At 43.1% G+C, this 25,767-nt stretch overlaps 1 protein-coding gene across 2 annotated transcripts in view; it reads left to right on the top strand.

Annotated features, from left to right (window-relative positions):
* PLOD2 (procollagen-lysine, 2-oxoglutarate 5-dioxygenase 2) overlaps positions 1-25,767 on the top strand; it is a 116,020-nt gene that overhangs the window by 88,728 nt on the left and 1,525 nt on the right. The window contains exons 12-19 of one of the 2 annotated variants that reach the window (XM_015413583.1): positions 360-485; positions 8,885-9,026; positions 10,161-10,223; positions 15,981-16,094; positions 16,350-16,415; positions 17,581-17,685; positions 18,069-18,215; positions 19,089-19,214. In XM_015413583.1, coding sequence (XP_015269069.1) covers positions 360-485; positions 8,885-9,026; positions 10,161-10,223; positions 15,981-16,094; positions 16,350-16,415; positions 17,581-17,685; positions 18,069-18,215; positions 19,089-19,214 — 889 coding nt within the window. The remainder of the gene's footprint in view (positions 1-359; positions 486-8,884; positions 9,027-10,160; positions 10,224-15,980; positions 16,095-16,349; positions 16,416-17,580; positions 17,686-18,068; positions 18,216-19,088; positions 19,215-25,767) is intronic. The other variant, XM_015413584.1, reaches the window with a different exon arrangement.

Below are 25,767 nucleotides of genomic sequence, written 5' to 3'. Positions count from 1 at the left end.
ATGCAAATCCAAAAACATGCTGAAACCTGGATGGGCCTAATTCAGAAATACCCATTTTCTCTATGCATCTCTCAAAACGGTAATTGGAAGCAATGTCCAAAATCCATTGAGACTCATATATTTTCAACCATTCCATTATTCCCCTTCCTCTGATTCTTCTCCAATTGTAGATCTGTTCCTCAGTTTCTGTAGTTTAACCTTACATTTTATTGTTTTTGAAAGACTGCTTTTAAACTGAAAAGTTGAGTGGTGTTCTTTGTTTTAGTCTGCTAAATAAATACAAATAAATGCACAATTCTAAAGAGCTCAGAGTATTTCCTCTTCTTGTTAATCTCCATTTTTACCATATCTTTTAACAGAAAGATAATTGCTCCTCTTGTAACCCGTCACGGGAAGCTCTGGTCCAACTTTTGGGGAGCGTTGAGTGCTGATGGATATTATGCTCGATCTGAAGACTATGTGGATATTGTCCAAGGAAACAGAGTGTGAGTTAATCATATGTTGTTTAGTAATTCCAACTACAAATAGATGTTGAAAAAATTGTTCTTTTTTGGATCATTGAAATATAAATGCATTAGGTTTCAGTTCTTAAGAGTGTATGTTTCACTGCAGCCTATATGCCACATCTCGTGCTGCTCTACCAAATCCCCTGACCCTCAGGAGCTGATGTGTTGGTGGTTTTAGGGGCTGACTATGAAAGGCATGGACAGCAAGGATCCCTTTTGCTCTACTGCAGAAGTCTGGCTACAGCCCAGTGTGCCCTCGCTAGATTTTTTAAAAAAATATGTATGTATTGATTTTCAAACACACAAACAGACACACAAACATAGAACAAAAATACTACATCCATCACCATTAATCATACAACAACATATCCAAATTAAACTTATTCTACAACTTGAGTAGCTCATGGATCTTTGCTTATATCAGCTTGGTAAATTTATCTGCTTTAAACATTTGCATACATTTTTAATCCAGTTACTTATTACTAATAATAATTCATAATTATTTTTATTTTCTTTAAATAGGTAAGGTTTCACAATGTCTATCATTACTCTATTTACTAATTCATAACCTTCTTTTGTTAACTTTATATACCAACAAGGAAACTCATTTTTTAATTTAACCACTTTGTGAATGCTAATAACAGTTTTTCACTTTCCTTATCATTTAATTCTCTCTACTACTTTCATATCCCTTTAATTATAACCTTTACCTGAGACTGGGTGGGGGTCCACATCTTTCATTTTTACACTTGTCTAGCTGGGCCCTTTTTTCTAATAACTACATGCCTATCACTAGATTTTTTCCTTCTCCTGTTTTCCTATAGTATCCAGAACGGTTCTGCACCTGATATATATATTTTACTTTCATTTTCTCCCTTTTCTTTTATAGACACTTAATATTTTAATCATATTTAGTTGCCCTTTATAAATAAAATTAGTAACTAAAAATATACTACACCATTATTTAACAAACATCAAAGGGAGGGAGTTCCATATTACACAAGAAGAGGTTATATTTTTTATCAACTTCCACAGCTTCCCGTTATACTGCAATGCCAATATTTAACATTTAATGAGATTAACTTTTTTTAAAAAATCAAAATTATTTCATTTATTGGCAAGCTATTCCATCAACGCTTTATTCTAACCATTACATTGTTATAACTTCTTCTCTAAAGCTTGTAATAAGAAAACACAAACATCCTATCTTTTAAATTCTATTTCTAGGTTTCCAGAAAATTCTTAGCCTTCCAATCCATTCTACCATGTACATTATTATAACCTATATGTCTTTAAACCTACAGTAAAACCAAAAACTTCCAACCTCTGTCACGTAGCTTAATTTTTTCCCCAAGAAATCTGTAACCTCTTCTTTCTTGCAACCATTTCTACATGTCTACACTCTCTGAATGTACTAGATTCCATTTCTAAACTTTCCTCTCTATTTTTCCTCCAAAATGTTTTCACACACTTATTGGCATTACTAATTTTCCACACAAAACATCTTTTTTTTCCCCTTTAGACATTTTACACTTTTTCTTCTTCAACCCCTTTTTCCTCTTCTTTATCTTGGAGCAGTAAGGTGTTATTGTGTCTTTTGGTTAATTTTCTCTTGCTCATTAGCCGCAGATAAAGTCTGAATCTTCTCTAGTAGCTTTTCTTTATCTTCCTCTAAATTCTGCTCTTTCTGATGCTCTTCCTCATAACTCTGTTCCTTACTTTCAAGTTCCAAATGTTGACTCTGCTTTTTTCCAAAGAGGTTTTGCAGGGCTTCCTCAACCCCTTTCTGTATCCCTTCTAACAGTATTGCCCAAAATTGCTCCACAGTCATCATTCCAACTAATGTATCCTCGTTAACCTCCTCTCCTTAAGCTTCCTCTGTAACCGCCATTTTCTCACTTGGTTAAGCGTTTTATTTCAGTCTCTTTTATTCTTATGCAAGTGTTCAAATCACATAGAAGTTAAGACAATCCTTTCTTGTAAATCCTCACCAACAGACTATTTCCCACCCCGCCCCCCTGAAAATAAAGATTCCAACTGATAATTGTCCCTTCCTTTTCCTTGCCGCTTTTTCTCAGTTTTGGGCATTTTAAAAGAGGATTAATATTACTGAAAAAATCTTCTCTGTTCATTGTAGTAATACATGTTTGTACTCACTTTATCTTCATTGTGTTGCTGCATAATAAATTTAAGTCCAAATATTTTAAAACCCGGCTAGTCACTGCTAATGGAAACATAGTGGCAGGCTTCCGATTTATGGTGACACGCAGGCAGTCACATCTCCTGGATGTCCCGGGGATGCATTCTGCACACCAAAGTGTAGGAGGTGGTATGACGGGTCATGACCCCCCCCCCGGAGCCTTGGTAAAAGGCTCCTAGCCAGGGGGCTTTTGAGGGGTGACCTCTTTGCCGGTGCGATGTCGGAGAATTGAGGTGCTCCTCCGCCCCAAAGGTCCTGCCGCTGAATGTCCACATGGAATTAGTGTGGCTGACCAGAACAAGCGTCAGAGATTGGGGGAGAAAAACTGATGCCGAGGGAGGCTGGTTGGCCGGCAACGAACTGTGAGTCGGGTTGAAACGAGCATGAAGATTTAAAAAGAAAGCTGCCCCCCCTTAATGAGTGACAAAAAGTGAGCAGGGGAGGGGTCCCTCCCAAACGCACAAACAAAAACACGGAAATAAAGAGGGGGGGAGTGGAAAAATAAGTGTCTAAATCTGTTTTCAGAGACTTACCAGAGCGCAGATAAACATATGGGTGAATATCAGAGACTTTAGCAACTTTTAGAAAAGTAAACAATCCAAAAAGATGGCGGGGAAGAAACCAGATAAAGACAAACTGTTGAAAGTGAAACTAGTGGGCAGTCCTCGAACGGAAGAGACCATTGAGCTTTTTAAAATGTTGGTAGATTCCTTGCACCCTCTGCTGGATGAGATGACTAATATCAAGCAACAATTGTCAACAATTGGTCAGCGTTTGGCTTCACAGCAGCTACAAGACGAACAGCTCGAGTTTTCGAAGTTCGTTTCGGGGTCTTTATCAAAAATACCACCTGAAACATATAACACTCAATATTGGAAACATGAACCCCAATACTGGACAACACAATTAGTAAAAATGAATTCATACATACTGTTTTGGAGTAATTATTCACAACATCCAATAACAGGAATAACAGGAATTTCAAGTTCTATAAACAACTGACTAAATCTTTAAATGCAACGAAGCAAATGGCAGAGAAGGTGAAGAAAATGGACGTCAATACTAAAAAAGTAAGGAAAAAGGTGTAAAAGCTGGAAATGAAACAAGCTACGGAAGAGTCACAACTTTTACAGCTGCAAATGGAGAAAGCAAATTTGGTCCTAAGGTTCCAAGGGGTCCCAGAATCTAAAGGAGAGAATCTGAAGCAACTGTTGAGTGATGCAATAGCCGCAATGACAGATTTGACAGCAGAATATCTTTACAGCGAGATGGATATGGTCTACAGGTCCTATTCCTTATACATCAAGAAAAATAATCTGCCTGGGTAAATAGTAGTCAGATTCTCAAAGAGACATGTGAGAGATTCTATTTTGAAAGCAACTACGGGAACACCCTTGAAAATCGGGGACAATAATTACAGGATTTTAAAAGACATTCCACTTGAAATAAGACAGAAGAGAAAGAAATATAAAGACTTAATCCTTTTTTTTTACAAACAAATGGCATCATTTATAGATAGTTAATTCCAGAATGCATCATTTTCAAGCTCCACGATAAAAAAGAAAAGATTGACTCTGTTCCTAAAGAACGTGAGTTTCTGAGAACACAGTTGGGGGAACCAGCGGAGGACAAGAAGGAAGAAGAAGAAAGCAAATCAGATGGCGAGTTAGGCTCGGTGTCTTATGGCGAGGACTCTCTCTCTGAAAAGGGGGCGGCAGCCCCCAAAAGTGCATATAAATTGTTCAGAACTCTCGGATGTATGCCATCTGGGCCTGGTGATTTTTCAGTTTTTAAGTTGTCTATCAGTTTTAGGACCTCCTCTCTCGTCACCTCAATCTGACTCAGGTCTTTCAACACCCCTCCTGAAATCAGTGGTTCTGGAGTGGGCAAGCACTTCTCATCTTCCACAGTGAAGACGGAGGCAAAAAATGCATTTAGCTTCTCAGCCATTTCCCTATCATCCTTCAATACTCCTTTTACCCCTTGGTCGTCCAAGGGCCCCACTGCCTCCCTGGCTGGTTTCCTGTTTCTAATGTATTTGAAGAAAGTTTTATTGTTGGTTTTTACGTTTTTTGCTATATGCTCCTCATATTCCCTTTTTGCCTGCCTGACCTCAGACTTGCATTTTATTTGCCATAGCCTGTGTTCCGTTTTATCAGCCTCACTGTGACTAGCTTTCCACTGCTTAAAGGAATTCTTTTTACTTTTTACAGCCTCCATTACTCTGTTTGTTAACCATGCAGGCTTTTTCCTATACCTGTTTGTGCCTTTCCTAACCTGCGGAATATATATTTTTTGAGCTTCTAGGATCGTAGTTTTAAATAGATCCCAAGCTTCCCCAATTGTTTTGACCCTTTCTACTTTTCCTTTCAGTTTCCTCCCCACGTGTCCCCTCATATCAGAGAAATTACCCCTTTTAAAGTTAAAAATGGTTGTGTGAGTCTTTTTGGCCAATTCTCTATTTGTACAAATGATGAACTCAACAACATTATGATCACTGTTTCCAAGCGGTGCAATCACTTTTACATCTCTCACCAGGTCTTGAGTGTTACTTAGGACCAAATCAAGGATCGCCTCTCCCCTGGTAGGTTCCGTGACCATCTGCTCCATAGCACAGTCATTTAGAGTGTCTAGAAACTCAATCTCTTTTTCCCGGCTAGAACACATATTGACCCAATCAATGTGTGGGTAGTTAAAATCACCTATTATTACACAGTGTTTTTGTCTAGTTGCTATCTTTAAGGCATTCATCATTTTATAATCCTCCTCTATCTTTTGATCTGGTGGGCGATAACAAACTCCCAGTGTTAAGTTTCCTTTTGGCCCCCCTATTTCAACCCATAGAACTTCCAGAAGCGAATCCAATTCACTTAGCCTCTCAATCTTTCTAGACTTTATACCCTCTCTGACATACAGAGCTACCCCACCTCCAACCCTTCCCCCCCTATCCTTCCGATATAATATATAACCGGGAATCACTGTGTCCCACTGATTTTCCTCATCCCACCAAGTTTCAGAAATACCCACAATGTCTATTTTTCCCTCCGACACCAAGCACTCCAACTCCCCGATTTTACCTCGGACACTTCTAGCATTTGTATAGAAACAGCTGTAATTTCCCTTACAAGTTAAGCCTGCATCCTTCCTCTTGCTATCTCGAGTCGTTGTCCGGCAGTCCATGTCACCAGCCATGGCCTCTGTGGACAATTTCAATCCACCTCCCTGTAGAAAAGCAACCGGTACCCCCTCACCTCTCTCAGATGAGCCAACCCGAACCAGAGACTTTTCATCTCCTGTCGGCTTTCCCCCAATATTCAGTTTAAAAGCTGCTCTGCCACCTTTTTGATTTTAAGTGCCAGCAGCCTGGTTCCTTCTCGGGACAAGTGGAGACCGTCTCGCCTGTACAGCTCCCTCTTGTTCCAAAAAGTATCCCAGTGCCTAACAAACCTGAACCCTTCCCCCCTACACCATCGTCTCATCCACGCATTGAGACTCCTGATCTCTGCCTGTCTCTCCGGCCCTGCGCGTGGAACAGGTAACACTTCTGAGAAGGCTACCTTGGAGGTCCTGGACCTAAGTTTCCTGCCCAGCAGCCTAAATTTCTCCTCCAGGACCTCACGACTGCATTTCCCCACATCGTTGGTGCCGACATGCACCACGACCACTGGCTCCTCCCCAGCACTATCTACCAGCCTATCTAAAACACGCGTAATGTCCGCTACCTTCGCACCAGGCAGGCAAGTCACCATACGGTCAGTACGCGGGTTCGCCACCCAGCTGTCTACCTGCCTAAGGATCGAATCACCCACTACCAAGAGCCCCCCTCCCACCCTGCTCAGGGATGGTTCCTTGGTGCAAAAGGAGAGCCGCTCACCAGCTGGGGAAGAGGTCCCTTCTGAGGGCACATTCCCCTTATCCTCAGCATGGTGCCCTGTTTCCCCTAGACCCTCATGCTCCCTGACAGCAGCGGGGCTGCCAGATCCAGAGTGGGACGAAGCTAACAAGTCCCCGAGAGTCTTTTCTGTGTGCCTAGCTGACTGTCTCTGCTTCTCCAGGTCAGCCACCTTGGCCTCAAGGGAGCACACACGTTCCCTGAGAACCAGGAGCTCCTTGCACCGAGGACACACCCAAGACTTCTGCCCAGTGGGCAGATAGTCATACATGTGACACTCCGTGCAAAACACTGGATAGCCCCCAACCCCCTGCTGGCATTCTGGCTTCATAATTCTTTTAAAATAAATAAATATAATCCTCCTTTTAAACCCTTGGTATTTATGTGGTTTTTGTTATCAAAGTCAAATTATTTTACGGGAAAGACAAAGAGCCTAGGGCCTTGTCTTTCTGGCTCTTTTTGGGCTTCTTACAGAGCCCCTAGTCTAAGAGTCCCTAGGCAAAGAGCCACAGGCAAAGAGCCCTTTAGCTCGCCCTTCGGCTCCCTGCCTAAGAGCCACAGGCAAAGAGCCCTTTTGCCTCTGGCAAGGTGCTTCCTTAAATAGAGGCCTCCCCCAGCAGAGGTCAGGCAGCAGCTATTCAAATTCAAATTCACCCAGGCACTCAATCACAGGCAAAACAATGCCCCTTCCACTTCCTCTCAATTACAGTCAATCCCAGTCAAACAATGCCCGTTCCTCTCCCACACTCAATCAGCCAGGACTCTGCAAGAACTCTAAGTGCTTCCACACACTGCTAAACACGGTTTTCCCACAAAATATCCTTAGCTGAATTCTCTCAGCTGAAAGCAAGTAAAAGAAACCCACTCACCTCTCTCACAGCTCTCTCTCCTGCTCCTGCTCAGAGCTCAGCTGGTCTCCAGTTTTCAAAATGTATTACTAGCATTTTAGATTAACATTGAGATAAGCTGATGTATTGATCTCCTGATCTTGGGGTTTTAGTTATTAGTGGATTTCTTTGCTTTCTCCTTAGATGTAGTTTCCCTTCCTATATTTTCAGTTATAGTTTGTAGTTTTGTGAAAAAAGCAATAAAAAACAGGGGGATTAAAAAAAAAAGGAAACGGTGGCCATGTTTCCTCCAATCCTTCGCTCCTGCTTCGGGGCACAACGCCCACTCCCCCGCGACTGCCGTCTGTGAGGGGGGGTGAAGAAGCCCCCTGCTACTCCCCCTCCCTATGAGAGGTGGAGCAGGCCCCCCCGCTGTGGTGGGGGGCCCCAAAGGAACAAAGAGGAGACAGAAGGTTCAGGAGAAGCCTGATACACGTCCGCTTGTAGCGCCGCACCGGAAGCTCCTCCCCTCCCTAGATTTTTGATGGTAGTATTCTCTGTGGTGAATTTCTTGAATAACACACCTTCAGTACTTCCAGAATCATGTACCCCACTTTTCTCTTTACCTGCAATATGCTTTCCTTCACATGTAGTGAGAAGAGGCAGAAGAGCAGTATGTAGATGACTGGTGGTGCTTGGAATTTCATTTTCTCTGTGGCATAAGTATATTCACATAAGTAGCCATATTTTTCAACCATGTTTAAAGCAGATCAGATATTTTCTGAATTATTAGTTTTAATTATGGATTTTAAATAAATAGAAACACATATGGTTTTAATTAAAGAAAAATGGTACAAAATACTGTAACAGAGAACAAGTTTACTTTTGCCTGAGATGTTAGCTAATCAGCACTGAATAAGTATCATTTGTAGAACTTTATGTAACCTTCATCTGAGCAACAGGTGTCTCTAAGCAGAGAATTATCTGCTGTGGTTTTGTTAATTATCTTCTCATAATCTTGCTGCTGCATAAATAGGCACTGTTATAAAGACATTTGAGTAATGTAAATAGCTGCATCTTAGTGTTAGAAGTAATTTTAGAATCTCTTAATATTTGTCTTTCTCCGAGTGGAAGTGTGACTGAATGTTCCATAATAAATAGATTAGTCTCCTTGGAAAAGGGTAGCTAACTTCACCAATAGACCTTGTATTGTGGAGTTCATCCATAAAGGAAATTTTATTTAAAACTGGCAATACTTTTATCCCATTTCAGGAGTAGATCAATATTATAACAAACACATTGCTTCAGTAATGTGAGCTCTCTTAAGATTTCAAGTGCAAAATCAATTGATCTTAGTTAGAATGGTTAAACCATCTTTGTGCTTTGCCAGTTTTCAAAATGTATGAAACTTGAAATGGCCTTTCTAATATCACAGCTTCATTTTGTATTTCTTTTATAGAGGTGTATGGAATGTTCCTTATGTAGCTAATATATACTTGATCAAAGGACAGACACTCAGATCGGAGATGAAAGAGAGAAATTATTTTGCACGTGATAGATTGGATCCTGATATGGCCTTCTGCAGGCATGCCAGGGAAATGGTAATTTGTGTGTGATTTAGCTGCTTTGAAAATGTAACATTCGTATGTTTCCAGTTATAAGTACTAGCCAATTTTTATGAGCAAAATTCATTTTTGTGACTTTTTAAAACTTTAGAAGGTAGATAACAGCAGTCAAATGAATTCAGAATAGAAATTGGATTCTTGAGTGTACTGAAAATTAGTAACTATTGTAGTCTGCCTTCTTCTGAATTCAAAGTTATTTTTGAACTTTTCACTGCTGGTTTCATATGGTAATTTCGACATAGCACACGTATTCCATCCCCCCCCCAAATCTTGGCTTTGCCCTGGATTAATAATAGATCCTAATTGCTACATATAGTGTGAATGATACAAAAGTACTGATGCCAATATAATTACGACATTTTCAGATTGTCTTTTTCAAGGGCATGAATGATTGATTTTTGTTATTTCAAGGCAGATGAAGTTTTCTAAACAGAAGCCATGCTCCGTGTTGTTACCAACATTTTCTAAATGCTAGCATTATGAGAATGTATTGTGAATATCACGGCAATACAAATGTAAATCTGTACTTGTACTGATATTTACACTAGTTCCAGAGCAGAAACAAATGACAGCTATTTCCAGACAATGTAGCATTGAACAAAAATAATTTTGCTGAATTGAACAAGAAAAGTTGGCAAGTATTGAAGTTTATTCCTTCCTTTAATAAGGCATGACTTCTTTTGTCTGTCCTCATTCTACAGAACAAGCCCAATCAACATTCTCTTGTTCTCAGCCTTCCCCAGCATCAATTATTCCAATCTGTGCTTACCATGTGCTCATGTTCAACTAATCTGACTTGGTAGCTCATCAGAAAAATGCTTTCTTTTGCTCAGTCTCATGCTGTGAAGCAGCCTGGTATGAGCTGGTTTGTTCTCCCCCCCCCCCCCCTTCCTGTACTGCTGCAGATAAGAGGCTGATAGATCAAACTTTTAACTGATACTTGATAAGCTTTGCTTGGAGCTGCATGCTGCTCACAGAGGTTCTTTTAAAGTCCCAGCTTTTGATTAAAGGCTGTTGTTTATCTAACATGGCAGTAGAAACCCAGTCACTCTAACAATGTGAAAAACAGCAAGGAAAGGTCAACTGATTTGGTCTTCTCCTTCATTTTAGACTTTGCAAAGGGAAAAAGACTCCCCTTCAGCGGAAACATTCCATATGCTCAGCCCCCCAAAGGTTTTGATCTCTTTTTGTTTTTATTCATTTTTAAAAATTTATTACAGTGCAAAAAGTACATTCCTAAGGGAAGAGTCTTCTCTTCTCTTGGCTTTAGGTTTGCCAGGTTCCCTCTGGCCACCGGTGGAGGATGGGGGGGGGTAAGGTTGCCAGATCCTGGTCGGGAAACCCCTGGAGAAATGGGGATGGAGCCTGGGGAGGACAGGAACCTCAGTGGGGTATAGTGCCATAGAGTCCAGCCTTCAAAGCATCCATTTTCTCTAGGGGAACGGATCTCTATAGTCTAGAGATGAGCTGTCCTTCTGGGGAATCCCCAGGTCCCACCTGGTGGCTGGCATCCCTACTTGGTTTACCCTGGTACTCCTTTTTGTGAGTGTTTATTCATATATAACATTTTTTCTTTTTCTGATGGCCATGTGAAAATAGTTTGAAAAAATATCCTGCAGTTTTTAAATGTCAGCTACTGTTCGTGTACTACCGTGTGTATAAGAGAACAACAAAAATGGTACAACATAATCCCAACATCTAATAGCCAGGAACTGGCCCTCATGTGGCAAGGCATATCCACACAATAGAGCTAGGCATATCTAAGATACAGGGGTTCTGCAAATCTGGGAAAACTCCTGTCAGTCAGTCAATCATGTACTCATTTATTACAGTCATAAACCAGCAGTGTAAAACATACATGAACATGGGAAAACTCTTATATGTCTGAATATTCACTAGTGGCATCTGCAAGTGTGTGAACGTTGCAATAAAAACCCATACCAGAGTTCAGGCAGCACGGCATGTGAAAATAGGTGGGTGGGTGGTGGGTGGGTAACCATCAGGCGCAAACAAGGAAGGGAAAGCCATCTTCAGCTTGGCTTATCTTCTCTTGCCCAGCCACTTATTTCCCCTTCCATTCCAGCTTTGACTTGCCTCCTCCTGTTTGTGCTTCTCCTCCCTTGCTTCACCAGTGGGTTGGAGAGGTACATGGGCAGGAGGGAAGCTGAAATAGATGGTTGAGGGGGTTCGACATGGCAAGGAGGTGGGTGGGGGGGAGTTGAAAGGAAATAGGATTTCCCTGTAATTTTTCATGTGTCCCCATTTGACCTCTACAATTTATAAATTCATACCAGCAAATTTTAAAATGTATTTTCATTTGTTTAAACATCTATAAACCACTTTTTAGCACTCAGAGTGTTTTCATATACTATTAATAAAATACAGAAAGTCACATTATGAACACAGTTAAAAATTCCATGTAGCTACTTTTTAAAAACAGCCTAATAGGCAGAAGAATTTTTTAAATGTATTTTAACCCATCTGAAATGGCAAAAGATATGTAGCCCTCTTTGCTTCTTTAGGAGGCTGATCACATAAAATAAGAGATGCCACAAAGGAAGCCCATGTTTCCATGGCTGTTCTCAGCTGGGAGATGCTCAGTGAAATCCTCAATGTTCTCTGCCATTCTGAGTAAAGATGATTTTGGACTATATTGTGAGGGGGGGAGAATCCTTCAAACTGTGATGTAATTATGACGGTGTGATTTGACCCCATACTTATCATCTATTTCACCCCGCCTCCCATAATAAAACTAAAGGTAACCAAATCTTAAGCATCCCTAGGTTTTAGCCCTCATTAATAACATGTGGCCATTAGATTCTGGTACAATGCAAAAACTCGATGAGTTTATATGAAACTTATACACAAGTTCCATTGAAACGGGTGGAGGTTGAGCACCTTGGGGGATCGGTACCCAAGGCTGGGCATCAGAAGTGCTCAGAGAATGTTACCCAAGCACTCTATTTATTTAGCTATCTCATTTTTATTCATTGCTCAAGATGCAACATTTATAGAGCAATTAATAAGTAAATAGAACCACTCTAAACGTATGGGAAAGCTACATTTCAAACTGCACTTTATTTTAAGAGAAGAGTGAAAAAAGTATTGAAATATATTGCCAAGTTAAGTGGTATCTATCTTCCAGTCATCACATTAAGAGAGAATCAGAACATGCATGGCTTTGTTGAATGAGCCATAATGGCCTTTATGCTGCATTAGGATGCAGTTCAGTGGGTTGTTGAAGCCAGGCTCTCCAATTATCCATTCCACCCTCTGAATCTGTAAAACATGTTGCTATAAGGATTATTTGCTACTCTCTTCCTAAGGTTCATTCATTCATACACTCATGGTTTACATATCTTGCTTAATGCAAACTGAAGTTCAAGGATGAATTGATTGTGGCTTTCCTTCATTCCATATGAGAAATTGTGTCTAAGGCAGGGGCACAATTCTAAATACACACGCTGTTGGAACCATGATTTACCACTGCATTTTCCCAGTTCTATGTGGATGTAATTCCATTGAAAGTAATGGAGCATAAAACTGGACAGTGGTGTGGTGTATTTTAATTGCAGACATATGTACTACAAAAAACACACTTTTTGCAAAGTTTGACAGTGTTTTTTGCTGCACTTTGCTGCATATATGTATTTAATAAGAACTATGGATTCAGCGCATGCTTAGTGTGTGTGTGTTTATTTATATATTACAATTATAGCTTTATTTTCTAGATCAAAAAAATGAAGATTTGCACCCTATATATAAAGATTTGAGTTAGTGTATATGTCTGTAAAGTAGCATTTTGTATATCCTGTGTTAAGCACTTGGGGACCTTCCAGTCAACAGCTGTCTCGGTGACAGTAGCCACAAACCCAGAAGCCAAACAGGAAGTACTTCATAGAAGTGCCTATTATCATGTGGGTTTAAAGCTACTATCGCTGAGTTCTATGAAATGATTGGTGTACCAACACTCCTGCTTCCATGCTGATTCTCCCAGCAGTTTATTTGGGTTAGCTGGACTGTCCTAATTGATGCCTGCCTTACACGTGGCTGGGATGTCAGTGTGCCAGTCATCCAGAAAGTGGATATGGTTGCTGACACATCTTGATTTGGGAGTACAGAAATCCATAGAACTGGGTTGTGATGGGTACAAATGCAGCTATGACTGAAAAATTGATAACACTGGTAGGAAAACAATATTACAGTTTTTGCTAGATTAATATATGCCATTTTGAACATCATTGTCCTCTCTAACTTACTGATAAAATTGAAAGTTTAAGGAGTAAACATTTCCATTGCAGGTCTACTCATCATAGGAACTCCTAAGAAAGGGACTGAAGTAGTCTATAGCAGGGGTGTCAAACATACAGGGCTCTTATCTGGCCTGCAAGCATCTGGTACCTTTATTGCCAGATGACAGAAGCCCTCTATACTGTCCCAGTGCTAATGCATAATGGGCAGTGAAAGAGAGACGGTGGGCATCAGGGAGAAACTTTACGGAAGTACTGTTACTAGTTTTAATGTTTTAAGCATGTTTGTATTTCAGTAAAAATAATATTGTTAATTGGGTTTGCCTGTGTCCTTTAAAAGGTTTATATATCCCATACCCAGGGCCGGCTCACCCGCTAGGCGAACTAGGTGTTCGCCTAGAACACAGGTCAGGAGGAGAGGCAGGGGCGGCCGCATGAGCCGCAGTGCCCCCTCGGGTCAGCCAGCTGCCGGCGTCGTCATCGTGCTGCCAGGAAGCACCAAGGTCCACCACCCTCCGAGGCCCCTGCTCTGCCTCCCGCGCCCGCCTGCCTTCCTGCCTGCCTTTCCTCCCTCCCGCGCTGCAGTTGGCACCCCAGGGGGGGCCTCGGAGCCAACCTCTCGCCTGGACTCGGAGAGGCCGCCCAACCAACAGCAGCCTTTCCCCAGATTGTGCTGTCCGGGTGCTCCTGGGTGTCCGCGGTGGTGGCAACAGGGCTGGGTGGTGGGAACGGTGGCAGCGGGGCGCACAGGATGGGCGGCCACCTCTTGCCGCTGCTTGCCTCGATGGTGGTGCTGCTGTTGGCTAAGACGATGGGACCGGGATAGGGCTGGCTACTGGCGTCCCCTCCACCGCCCTCCCTCCCTCCATGCCTCCCTCCCTCCATGCCTCCCTCCGTGCTGTGTCTCAGACCGCCAAGCAGCATGGCCACAAGGCCTCCCGGCCCTTGCGACCCACGTCCCTCGAGGGGACAGCGAGTCCCCCAGCCCAGCGGAGGCACGGGAGGGGGGTGAGGGAGGGGACCAGCAGCGGGCCAGCAGCCGAGAGGCATGGCTGGAGGAGAGGGACGGGGCTGCACAGGGGGGCATCGTAGTCCCCGTGGCCTGGATCAGGTCACTCGGGGGGACTTGTCTGCCCACCCCCCGCAAGCTCTCTTGCCTCCCCGCCCGCCAGCCGCACTGTAGCCTTTCTCCCTTTTGGGAGGGGGGCGGCGGTGGGGATGCCCCATCCCTTGCACTTGCCAGGCCCAGCCGTGGCCAGGTGGCTTTCCAGCCAGGTGCGCTCCTTTTCAAGGCATGCAGGCCAGCTGCCTGCCCGCCGTGGAGCCTCCCCGCACCACAGCAGTGCACCAGGCCTGGAGGCAGAGAGCCGTGTGCATGCGCCCCGCTTGGCTGGCCAGGGGGACTGGATGGGAGCAGCGTGGTGACCGCGGCCTGCCCCAGCAGCAGCAGCGCTCCAGCCGCGCAACATGCCCACCCTCCTCGGAGGGGGAGGAGGAGGTGGCGCGGCGGGCGCTTCGTCAGCAAGGCCCAGGGAGTGGGTGGCCAAGCCGAGTTCCGCCCTGAGGCAACGCGCGTCAGCTGGGAGGTGTTCAGGCCCCACCGGGAGGTTGGCATCTGCGCTCACCTAGGGCGCAGGAACACCTTGGGCCGACCCTGCCCATACCTGGCATTACATTTTATGGCACGCTTGGCCTGGCCTGAAAACATGACATTGATGTCAGATCCAGCCCTTGTAACAAATGAGTTCAACACCCCTATTATTCTGACACAGACCTCTTTTTCTTCTAGTGTTCTAATCTGTAATATTCCTTAGAAACTTAGGTCTGAATATAGCTATTTCAAAATGTATTCAACAAAGAAATACTAATATTTTCCCCATGAACAGGATCCTTACAATGATTCATAATCAGTTATGTCAGTTTATAAGTATGGAGCCCACATTTTGGGACATCCCGTGTAACATGTTCTTCAGTGACCCCCATACCTCTAAATGCACTACCCCCCTGTGCTTTCACACACACACCTCCTTCTGGAAGCAGGGGTAGAGTATGACTATGGGCATTAACAGTCTAAAAAGAGAATGTAAGAATCATGCTTTGCTGGCTACAGGAGCTCTTGGCATCAAATAGGAAATTGCCCCCAAACAGGGACTTTTCAGTTAAGCTACTATTTGTGGTTGAAGTAGATGAACCACACTTTTCTTTGTGCTGAGCTCTTTGCCAGGCCTTTGCAGATGCACCATCACAATGTCAGCTGTGGATGCATGGCCAAAGACGGACAAAATCTAGACTTCTATATGTAGGTGCTAGATACCAATGTGTGCAAGAGCATCCCCCCCCCCACATCATAATTTCTGTGAGTTGAGAATGCACAATGGGCATTTTACATTACAGGAACATAGGACAAAAAAAAGCCTCTCTGGACATCCTAATCAATGCCTACTCACCGCAGAGTCAGGATTAGTTTGGTTAGTGTCATTTCTTTAAATTCCCCACCCACAAATTGACAAAATTAGAAGTACAGGAAAACTGGTAATGCAATTCGAGTTATGTTTTTATAGGGTTAATATTTGGATATCAATAAACCTGAGTAGCCAAACAGTGGATAATGTAGCTCCTTCACTATTTCCAAGTTGTGAATGTAATCACTAACATACAGATGTGTTTTGTCTGGTAATAGGGTGTTTTTATGTACATCACTAACAGACATGAATTTGGGCGACTTTTATCAACTGCCAACTACAATATTTCTCACTACAACAATGACCTCTGGCAGATCTTCGAAAATCCTGTGGTACGTATTAAAATATGCAATAAATTATTTGTATCAGTGTTGTTTATTTTTAAGATATAGGGTTTTTAGGGTTAACCTAAGATAATAGGGTTTTTATTTTTAAGGTAATAGGGTTTTCTTTTTTAAAAAAAAATCTGAGACTTCTGTGGTTTATTTTCCCTGCTGAATGTGGGGGGGGGGATTCTGTGTTGTAAGCATTTCAGTATTTCTTTGAAATGTTAACAACTATACTTTTCTTCGAAATATTGTTTTCAGGAATGGAAGGAAATCTATATAAACCCTAACTATTCAAAGATCTTCACTGAAAATATAGTGGAACAGGTGCGTAGAAGTTCTCATTGACAAAGGTATTAAAAATAGATAACATGATATTGAAAAGCAGTGGTGGAAAACTACTGTCTTTCCCCCTCACTTGTGGACTACCCAGGAAGGAGCATTTAGCTGGTCAGTGTGATAAGCAGGATATTGAAATAGATGGACTGCTGGACTCATAAACACTTGTGTTTTTATGGAAACCTGCTCATGTGGCCTTGATGACTCTTTCACAGCTTGTTCGACCAGATTTTCATGACATGACTGTCTACACGATGTGTCCCCCCAACATGGGAAAACTGATCCAGATGCTTGGGGCTAGTATGGCCCCTGGGCAGCTGCTTGAATAGCTCGTATCATTGTGCCAGTCATACTTCATAGAAATCAAATTACTGGAAAGAAAGGGTTTTTTTCAAATATGAGAACAGTGGAAAAATAAATAGATATATGACACAGTGTGGGCATTTGCAACATGTGCTAGGAAACTACTCTACATTGACTGACCTTAGCAGCCACTGAAATGGTTTTTCCTTTCAGATAATTAGAAGGTTCATATAAGTTTTTCTTAAGTGCTGTCCAAATAAATTATACAGAAAAACAGCTCATAACTATTTTTTCTTATGCGCTGGGACCAGTGTTCTCTCTAAGCTGAGTTAGTGTGAGCCAGCTCACAGTTTTTTAGCCCCTGGCTCACACATTTTTGTCTTTGCTCAGGAAGGATGGCTCCAGAGCAATCTAATTTATGCAGTATCCTCTGAATCTCCACTTCCCCCATGTGTCTTGTTTCTAAGCCTGAGTTTTAATATCAGCACTGAGTTTTGAATTTTAATCACCATGAGCCACTTTCAGACATGACCTGAAAAAAAGGAATAAAAATATAATAATATTAAGATGATGAGCTATGTTCAAAATCTAAAATCACAAGCTAACAGGATGCTGGACTAGATGGTCTGATCCAGCAGGGCTCCTCTTGTGTACTTATGTCCTTCAGGTCAACAGACAGGATTTATTTATTAATTCAAGGACTGCACCTGGTTAGACCAAGAACTCTTATCTATGGAGATGTGACTACATTCTGAAATTTAACCAAAAAGTTATCTGGCAGTTATGTCAAGTACAGCACATAGCATAAAATTTTAATGCAACACCATTTGTATATGTTTCCCTCTTGTAGCCATGTCCAGATGTGTTTTGGTTCCCCATATTTTCTGAGACAGCCTGTGATGAACTGGTGGAGGAAATGGAACATTATGGTCAATGGTCTGGTGGCAAACATCATGTAAGCATTATTCTTGAAAAAAGATTTTCATTTTTTTTTAAATTAAACAATAGTGTTTTCAATTATGTGTGTTGTTAAAAGGAAGGCAAAACTGGGGTAATTGTTTTAACCCATCCTGTGCAATATAGCACATGGATTCTGTGAGTTGGTATGTGGGGCAGGCGTGGGCTCCAGTTCCAGCTAATGGTCAGGATTCTGCATTGTGCATGCATCTAGACAAGGGCTGGAATGGAATGGGAGAGACTTATTAGGGCATCATTGCCCTCAGTGGTACATGTGAGGCAATGATCCTATACTGACAGAAGCCAAACAGAAGCCAATCTAATAGAATATGTAGGGAAATTATATACAAAATAAGCAATGAGATGTCCTTTTTGAAAAAGGATAGCCGGATTTCTGGAGGATATGAAAATGTTCCAACTGATGACATTCACTTGAAGCAAGTTGGGCTGGAGAATGAATGGCTGCATTTTATTAGAGAATTCATTGCACCTGTAACACTGAAAGTATTTGCTGGCTACTACACAAAGGTAGGTTAAAGCTGTTGTTAACATGTCAGTCAGTACAGGATTCAGTCCAGTGAAGTGCTGATGCAGCACCATGTGCTGATACATTAAGTCCCACTGCACTTGCTAAAGTGAGGGCAGGAAATAGCAGATTGATGCACCCCATCATAGATTCCCATTCAGTCTCTGCAAAGGGTCCTTTGGATTTATTTATATTTATTATATAAATCTTAGGGTCTTCCTTAGCAAGTCTACTCAGAAGTAATTCCCATATTATTCAAAGTGCTTACTCCAGTGTCAATGCTCTTAGGATGTTCATTATCTACAAGCAAAATTGTAGGGACTCTCACAAGCTTATACCCTGGAAATCACGGTCTCTCAGGTGCCATTGAACTCCACTCTTTTCCCCCTGTGCTTCTCAAAATCACTGATTTTCTTGTTGGAATTTTTTTTTAAGTCCTTGGGTGGGGGAAAATCCCCTAACCTTTTTTTGTTTCTTTTTTTCTGGGCCTTTGCATCTCTGCACAGAAATGCTCGGGATTTCTTGAATCCACCAAGAACCATTAGTGGAGCTGAGCTTGTGGAACTAGATTCCCCACCTCCTCCTCCTCTTGCTGTAGCCTGTTGCATTTCCTGGGGTTGAGGAGGCTTACTGGAACCATGCTAGGCACAATGTGGGGGGCTGTGGGGGGAGAGGGATCAGTGGAAATCACCCCCTCCCCCACATACAAACTGGGAGTGTCCCTCTGATGGCAGAAAACACCTGTTAGATACCACGCAGTGTTTATTTGATCTTAACAGACACATATTTAACTTTAGGGGACTGTTCTTGATGCAAAGTAATCCACTCATGATGATAAATACATTTTTTCCAGAAATTCCATTATTTTCTTCCAGGGCCATGCCTTGCTAAATTTTGTTGTAAAATATACTACTGAGAGACAGCGATCCCTCAGACCTCATCACGATGCATCAACGTTTACTATCAACATTGCTCTTAACAAAATAGGAGAAGACTTTCAAGTAAGTTTGTAGTATATTCAGTTGCAATTGTTCTTTTGAGCTTTACGATTATTTTCCACTAAAATATTCCTTACAGATATGCACAAGAGACACACAAAAATGTTATCACAATCCTTAATATCACAAATACCCAACCATTAGAATGTATTTAGTGTTGAAACAAATAATTGAGTTATGACATAAGGAAGGTAAATAGTGAATAGTGGTGTACTGGAAAGGGCATGGAAGGGAAGTGCCATGATCAGAATCTGGCTTTCTTGAAAGGGCATTTGCAAATAGTTCAACATAGAAACGATTCACCTCTCAGCATGCATTTTAAGTTTTATTTTGCATTTGCATTTAAATAATTTATATGCTGCCCCCCCCCATAAACATGAAGGCAGGAATGATACATTCTATAAAAACAGATTCATACAAACCAATAAATACATTTATTTATTTAGTCACTCATTTCTTTATTCCATTTATAGCCTATGTTTGTCACTGAGACTCAAGGCAGATTATAAAGTATAGAAAAATTAATTCAGACAGCATAAGATATCCAGTAAACAATGCAATAGGACTAGGATTACAGAAATTAGGAAACAATGCCAAGAGTGGATTGCTAGGTACAAAACAATATAGTAAAAGCAAGGTGATACACACAGTAAACACTGCAATAAACTACAATCCTATTCCCATTATAAAAGCACCCTCCTGGACAGTTCCATGATGCTGCAGTTCTGATCCCTTAATAAAAATGGCCTCCTGAATAGGGATGAGCACAAATGGGCTCAGGAGCTAAAGTCTGTGATGAATTTTGGCCAGTTTGTGGTTTGCAAACTGAAGTTTGTGACAGGTCAACCAGCATGAACTTGCAAGCAGTTCTTGGTGGTTCATGAATGGATACATTTCCAGATAGACTGTCTCCACTCAATCAAAATGTTTACCAAACTTCAAAGCAACAAGGGTGTGTGTGGAATTTTCCCACTTGGAAACACCAGTGGGGCCCTCCAAAGCTTAATAGGCACTGCTAGCTGCCAATAACAGAGTTCCCATTGTACTCTATGGGATCAGAATGCTATATGTACCCTCAGTTCAGCTTCGCACCCTCTCCTCTGTTGGGTGTTGGCAGTTAAAAGCAGAGGAAAGGAATTTGTTAAAAGCAGAGCATATTAATTTATTCCTGATTGTGAACACCTCTCCCCTGGTGGAGTTTGGGTGTTGGGTGGACTCAGGGCTCAGAGCCACCCTGTATTTCTGCTCATGACAAGCAGAGGGGCTTAACTAATGGGTGCCTTGGCTGAGGACCCACATTTTATACCTTCACACCCAGGCCCTCACAAAGGTCAAGAAAGGCCCAGGTTACTTTCATTTTTGAGCCCCCCCCCCCAGTAAATTAAAAAATGAAGACGTGCAAAAACAATTATACACATTAGTAGTATTATATTTTAAATGCTTACATTTAATACAAAAAGAAAAAGAATATTGTAAGACTTTGTAATAAATGTTCCCATTTTTTATTTAACATGTGATTTAATGTCAAAAGTGTAAATTTGAGGCCTCCCAAGAATGTGAGTCCTGGTCTAAATGGCCCTGCTGCCCCCCGCCCGAGGCCCTGCTCACACCCTTCCTGATTGTGAACACATCTCCACTGGTGGGGTTTGGGTATTAGGTGGACTCAGGGATCTGGGAAACCCCATCTCTTTGTGCACAATGAGCAGAGAGGCTTAGCTACTGGGTGTCTCAGCTGAGGACCCACATTTATATGCTCCCACCCCTCCTAATTGTGAACACCCAAAAATGTTCTCTCCAGTGCTCTCGCTGGAAAAGATAGCTGCAGTTACAGGAGTCTATGGAATGGCTCAGGAGCAAGCCAGTGACACCAAACTCTTGGGGAAACTTCACTTCGGCAGAGTCCCCCCCCCAGCCAGACACTGGAAGCAAGGCAATCATTGCCCCCATGCTCACAGCTTTCCCTCCAAGTATCCAAAGGCAGGTTCTAAAAGACAGAAAGGCAGACATCTCCAGAGTTTTGACAGGGCTCCCCAGTGTGGAGACCAGCACCTGGTCCAGCCCTCAAATCCAGGGGATGACTTTACCCAGGCTGGATGTATGGGTGCAGAGCACATTGGTGGTATCCTAGAGGGGCTTGAGAACATGCACCATTTGGGAGAGGATCAGCCACTCACTGGAGCTAGTACTGAGCTGTGTAGGATGGTCAAGGAAGAGATGACATCCTGCACCATGGTCTTCTGCTCCACCAAATGCACAATCATGGCATAGGTGGAGTTCCAGGTGGTGGGTAAGTCCAGGATGAGCTGGTGTTCAGGCTCATCCCCCTCCCCCTGCCTCTTGTGCAGCATATGGACAGACTTGATGATGCACAAGAAGTGGGCGGCCAGGCACCAGCAGGTCTCAGGCAAGGCCCAGATCGTGGGGGGTGACAGCATCCCAGGTGGCCTTGACAGAGCTCCCCAGCCCCAGAAGATCCTTCACCACCAGGTGAAGCATGTGCACCAGGCAGACAATACCCTTGAGGTGCACAGCTTTCTCAGTTGCCAGCATGTCGGCAATAGTGTCTGCAACTATTAGGGGAGTGCAAAAAAAAAAAAAAGCCCGATTTGGATTCAGCCGAATTGGGCAGAATTGATTTCAGCTGGCAGAAAGACTCCCGCATGTCAATTTTGGCACTACCAGCCAATTCCTGAGTCTTTCAGCCAGCTGAATGTCAATTTTGGCCCCATTATATCCTATGGGCCATTGAAGTCAATGGCAAAAACATAGGGTATATTCTGGGGGCTGGAGGAGAGGGGGTTTGAGGGGGAGGCTCCAAACTCACAGGGTAGCTACTGGAGCCACTCCTCAAGAAACCCACCACGTTTAAAGAACATTGGACCAGGGGGTCCAATTCTACGGGCCCCCAAACAGGTTGCCCCCATCCCCTCCATTGTTCTCTATGGTGGGTGGGAAAGTTACTTGTTTCCCACAGTGCTGTTAGTGGCTGTGGGGGGGAGGGGGTTTGTGGGAGAGGCTCCAAATTTTCAGGGTAGCTTTGGGAGCCTCTCTGCACATAAACCCCCATGTCCCAAAGCAATTGGACCAGTGGGCCCAATTCTATAGGCACCCAAACAGGTTATCCCCGTTACCTCCATTGTTTCCAATGGGGAAACCCAGCCAGCAGCACTTAAGGCATGCAAGGAGACAGCACCCAGCAGTCAGATTCTCCCAGAGAATCTCAGGGTAAGTGAACTGTCTTGGGAGGTGCTTGTTTGCCACGAGAACAAGTGTCACACTCCAGAACAAGTGGCAATGTGGCAGTGCCACACAGAAACCCCAAAAGACCAACAGGAACAACATTTATACAGACCCTGCCCTGTATAAATTGATGGTGCAACTGCATTGGACCACTCACACCACACACACCTAGAAAAGAATATTTATAGCACTGGAAAAAATGCAGAAAAGGGCAACTACAATGATAAGAGGAGGACACTTTCCCTATGAAGAAAGGTTAAGACGCTTGGGGATCTTAGCTTTGAGAAACAATGATTGAGGGGCGACATGATAAGAGGTTTACAAGGCTATGCATGGGATAGAGCAGGTAGAGAAAGAAGTACTTTTCACCCTTTCTCACAAGACAACAACTCGTGGGCACTCAATGAGATTGCTGAGCAGTCAGGTTGGAAGTTAGAACAAATGAAAGGAAGTACTTCTTCATCTAAACAGTGATTAACACATAGATTATCACTGGTGGCTAGTGGCTATAGATAAGAAGGAACTCTTGGTCTCTGGGGCAAGTGATGCTCTGGTGCTGGGGGGGGGCAACCCTCTCACCTCTTTTAATAGTACTGAATTACTTATAGTTTAAAAAAAAAAAACAACTCTTGAACGCCAGTCACTGATGAACCACTGCTCTGCTCCAGCCTCCATATGTTTGTCAAATTCTATCTGGAAGCTGTTCATGCCAGCCACCACCACCACCACCTCCCGTGGCAGTGAATTCCATGTGTTAATCACTGTTTGGGTGAAGAATTCGGTGGCAAGCCGATTCAGATCGGCCCGCAGCAGATTGGCCCGTAGCAGCCTGAAAGAGGCCCAAATGGGCCATTTTCGGGGGTGCATTCAGTTCAGACAAACCGAGTGCACATCCCTAGTGTCTATGTAGCCACAGACAATGTTGTCACTGCCCACCCACTCTCTCAGGCTACTCTGTGCTGTGTGGTCTGCATCCTTCCCTTGTGCATGGAGCAGAACCATTTTGTAGTCCGCTGGCAGAACTGTCACCTCCAGTGGGTGATGAGGGAGAGGTAGCCGTGCTGCTGGCTGTTCCAGAGGTCTGACATGAAGTGCATGGTTCTGCCTTGTGCTCTGAAGAGCTGAGTCTTGACCATCACCATTGAGAAGCAGTGCATGGCAGGCAAGACTGCTGTTAGCCAAATTGCTCTATTTCTTTAATAAGAGGTTGGGGAATTATGATATTAATGTGCAATTGGCATAACTACAGGATTCTGACTTTTATATACCAGAGTCCCACTTTATCCATGTCACAGTAATAGACACAGAGACTAGATTACTAAAGCAATGATTTCTTTACTGAAGGATTCTTAAACTTATAAACATATAAAATCAAACATTCACACACAATATAGAACTAAGGAAGCAGAGGTGATTGATAGCTTATAGAGGGGCAATAAAACCTATCCAGATGTGCAGAGGTCCATGAAGAAAGGATTGTGGCCTAAACCCAGAGAGTTTAGGGGTGGACTGCCAGTTGGCATCATGGCAGAAGCACACGGACTAAAGGCCATGTGTTCGCTGGGATATAGCCATTGGAAGACAATGCAGACCAATGGGCGGCCCTGGGGGCTGGTCTCAGGTGAGAACAATAGATTACCTAGACCAATGATGAGTCCCAGGTGTTGCAGTTGTCTGGAGGGGCATGGCCTAGATGTGTCCAATGAGCTTCCTGAGAGGCAGGGTCTAGATTTAACAATAGAAGCCAGGTGTTTGATGACTGTACCGGGAATAGTTGAATGGCTTTTCTGACCACTAATGGTTCTGTCAGGGTAGTTTGAAAAGGTTCCCAGATATAAACAAAAGATAGGAGATGGATCCCTGATTAGCATCAGGAAGGATTGTTAATAATTTGAATGCTTGATTGGTTTATCTTGGTATCCTGAGGGATGGAGCAAGGAAGGACAAAGAATTCACACATAGACATGAGATGACACAAAACAGGGCTGTGTGAGGTTCTGTAGACAGGGCTATTCGCCAGGTGGCCTCGGAATAGCTTTTAGAAAGGTAGATACTTCACCTGGTGGAACCCATTGTTATTCCATAAGCATATCTCTGCTGGGTGGAGGGGGAAGACTGGAAGTTTGCCCTGAGGTTGCCTTTATTGTCACCTGAATATGAAATCCCTTTTTGCAGAGTACTTGCAACCTGACTCTGTGGTTCAAGCTGAGAGTGCTTGACTTTTGGGGGCTTTGGTTCAGGTTAGAAAGTAGAGCGCCTCTGCTTTGGGGCTACCCAAGAGTAAAAGGCAGTGCCTCTGGCAACACTGCCATCAGCAGACTAACCCATGGGAGAAAAGCAGATCACATGGTCTGACCTTGATGATAACACTCTCTTGCCAAGCAGGCAGGTAATGCTGTTTTATATGCCATTTTCAAAATGGACACTGAATAATAATGGAGGAGGAACCTGTATCTGAACTGGTAGAGAAATCCCTAGTATTATGGCAAATTATGGTGGAATATTTCCCAGTCTCCCAGTATAATACTGGAACAGATTACCATGATTGTTATATGATAGAACTGGAATTCTGATTTATTATATTTATTAATCACCCCATCCTGGCTTACACTGAGCTCTGGGCAATGTACAGGACATAGTGTCATAAAATACAAAACATTAAAATTCATATATAACTTAGTAAAAATTTCACTGTAGATAAAAGATCCAAGATGGTGATTTTTCTATATTATTATGTATCCCAATTCTGGATTACCAGCCCCTTTTTCTGGGTGGTGGGAAAGAGAGCTCAAAACATGGGGGGGGGGGAGAAAGAAGGGGTGCCAGCAAATGGGTAACCATTGCTGCCCTCAACCAAAAGCCTGGTGGAACATCTCTGCCTTACAGGCCCTGCAGAATTGCATCAGATTCCACAGGGCCCTGATGTCATTTGGCAAAGAGTTCCACCAGGTCGGTACAGCCAGACATTCCTGGGGCCAGGGATCACCAGAAAGTTGTTTGAAGTGCGTAAAGCTCTCCTGGGGACATACTGGAAAAGACAGTCCTGTAGATATGTTGGTCCTAGGCCTTAAAGGTCAGTACCAAAACCTTGAACCTGACTCGGTATTCCACATCCTTATACTAATGCTGAAGTTGCCCCCTCCGTGCGGATACTTAAATCAGCACGGAGGGGGCAGCTGGGGGGCCAAGGAAGGTTTGTGCACACGTGGGCCAGTCCCCACGTGTGCACAAAAATAAAAAAAGTTTAAAAAAATTCAGGGGGATGTTAAAATCCCCCCGAAAGTGCAAGTGCTCTGCGAATGCTGCCGCCGGGTGG

Source organism: Gekko japonicus, unplaced genomic scaffold (genome assembly GCF_001447785.1).
Source record: "Gekko japonicus isolate JY-2015 unplaced genomic scaffold, Gekko_japonicus_V1.1 scaffold285, whole genome shotgun sequence".
NCBI lineage: Eukaryota > Metazoa > Chordata > Lepidosauria > Squamata > Gekkonidae > Gekko > Gekko japonicus.
Note: the sequence above shows the minus strand (reverse complement) of the source record. Positions and strands in the feature narration are given on the sequence as shown.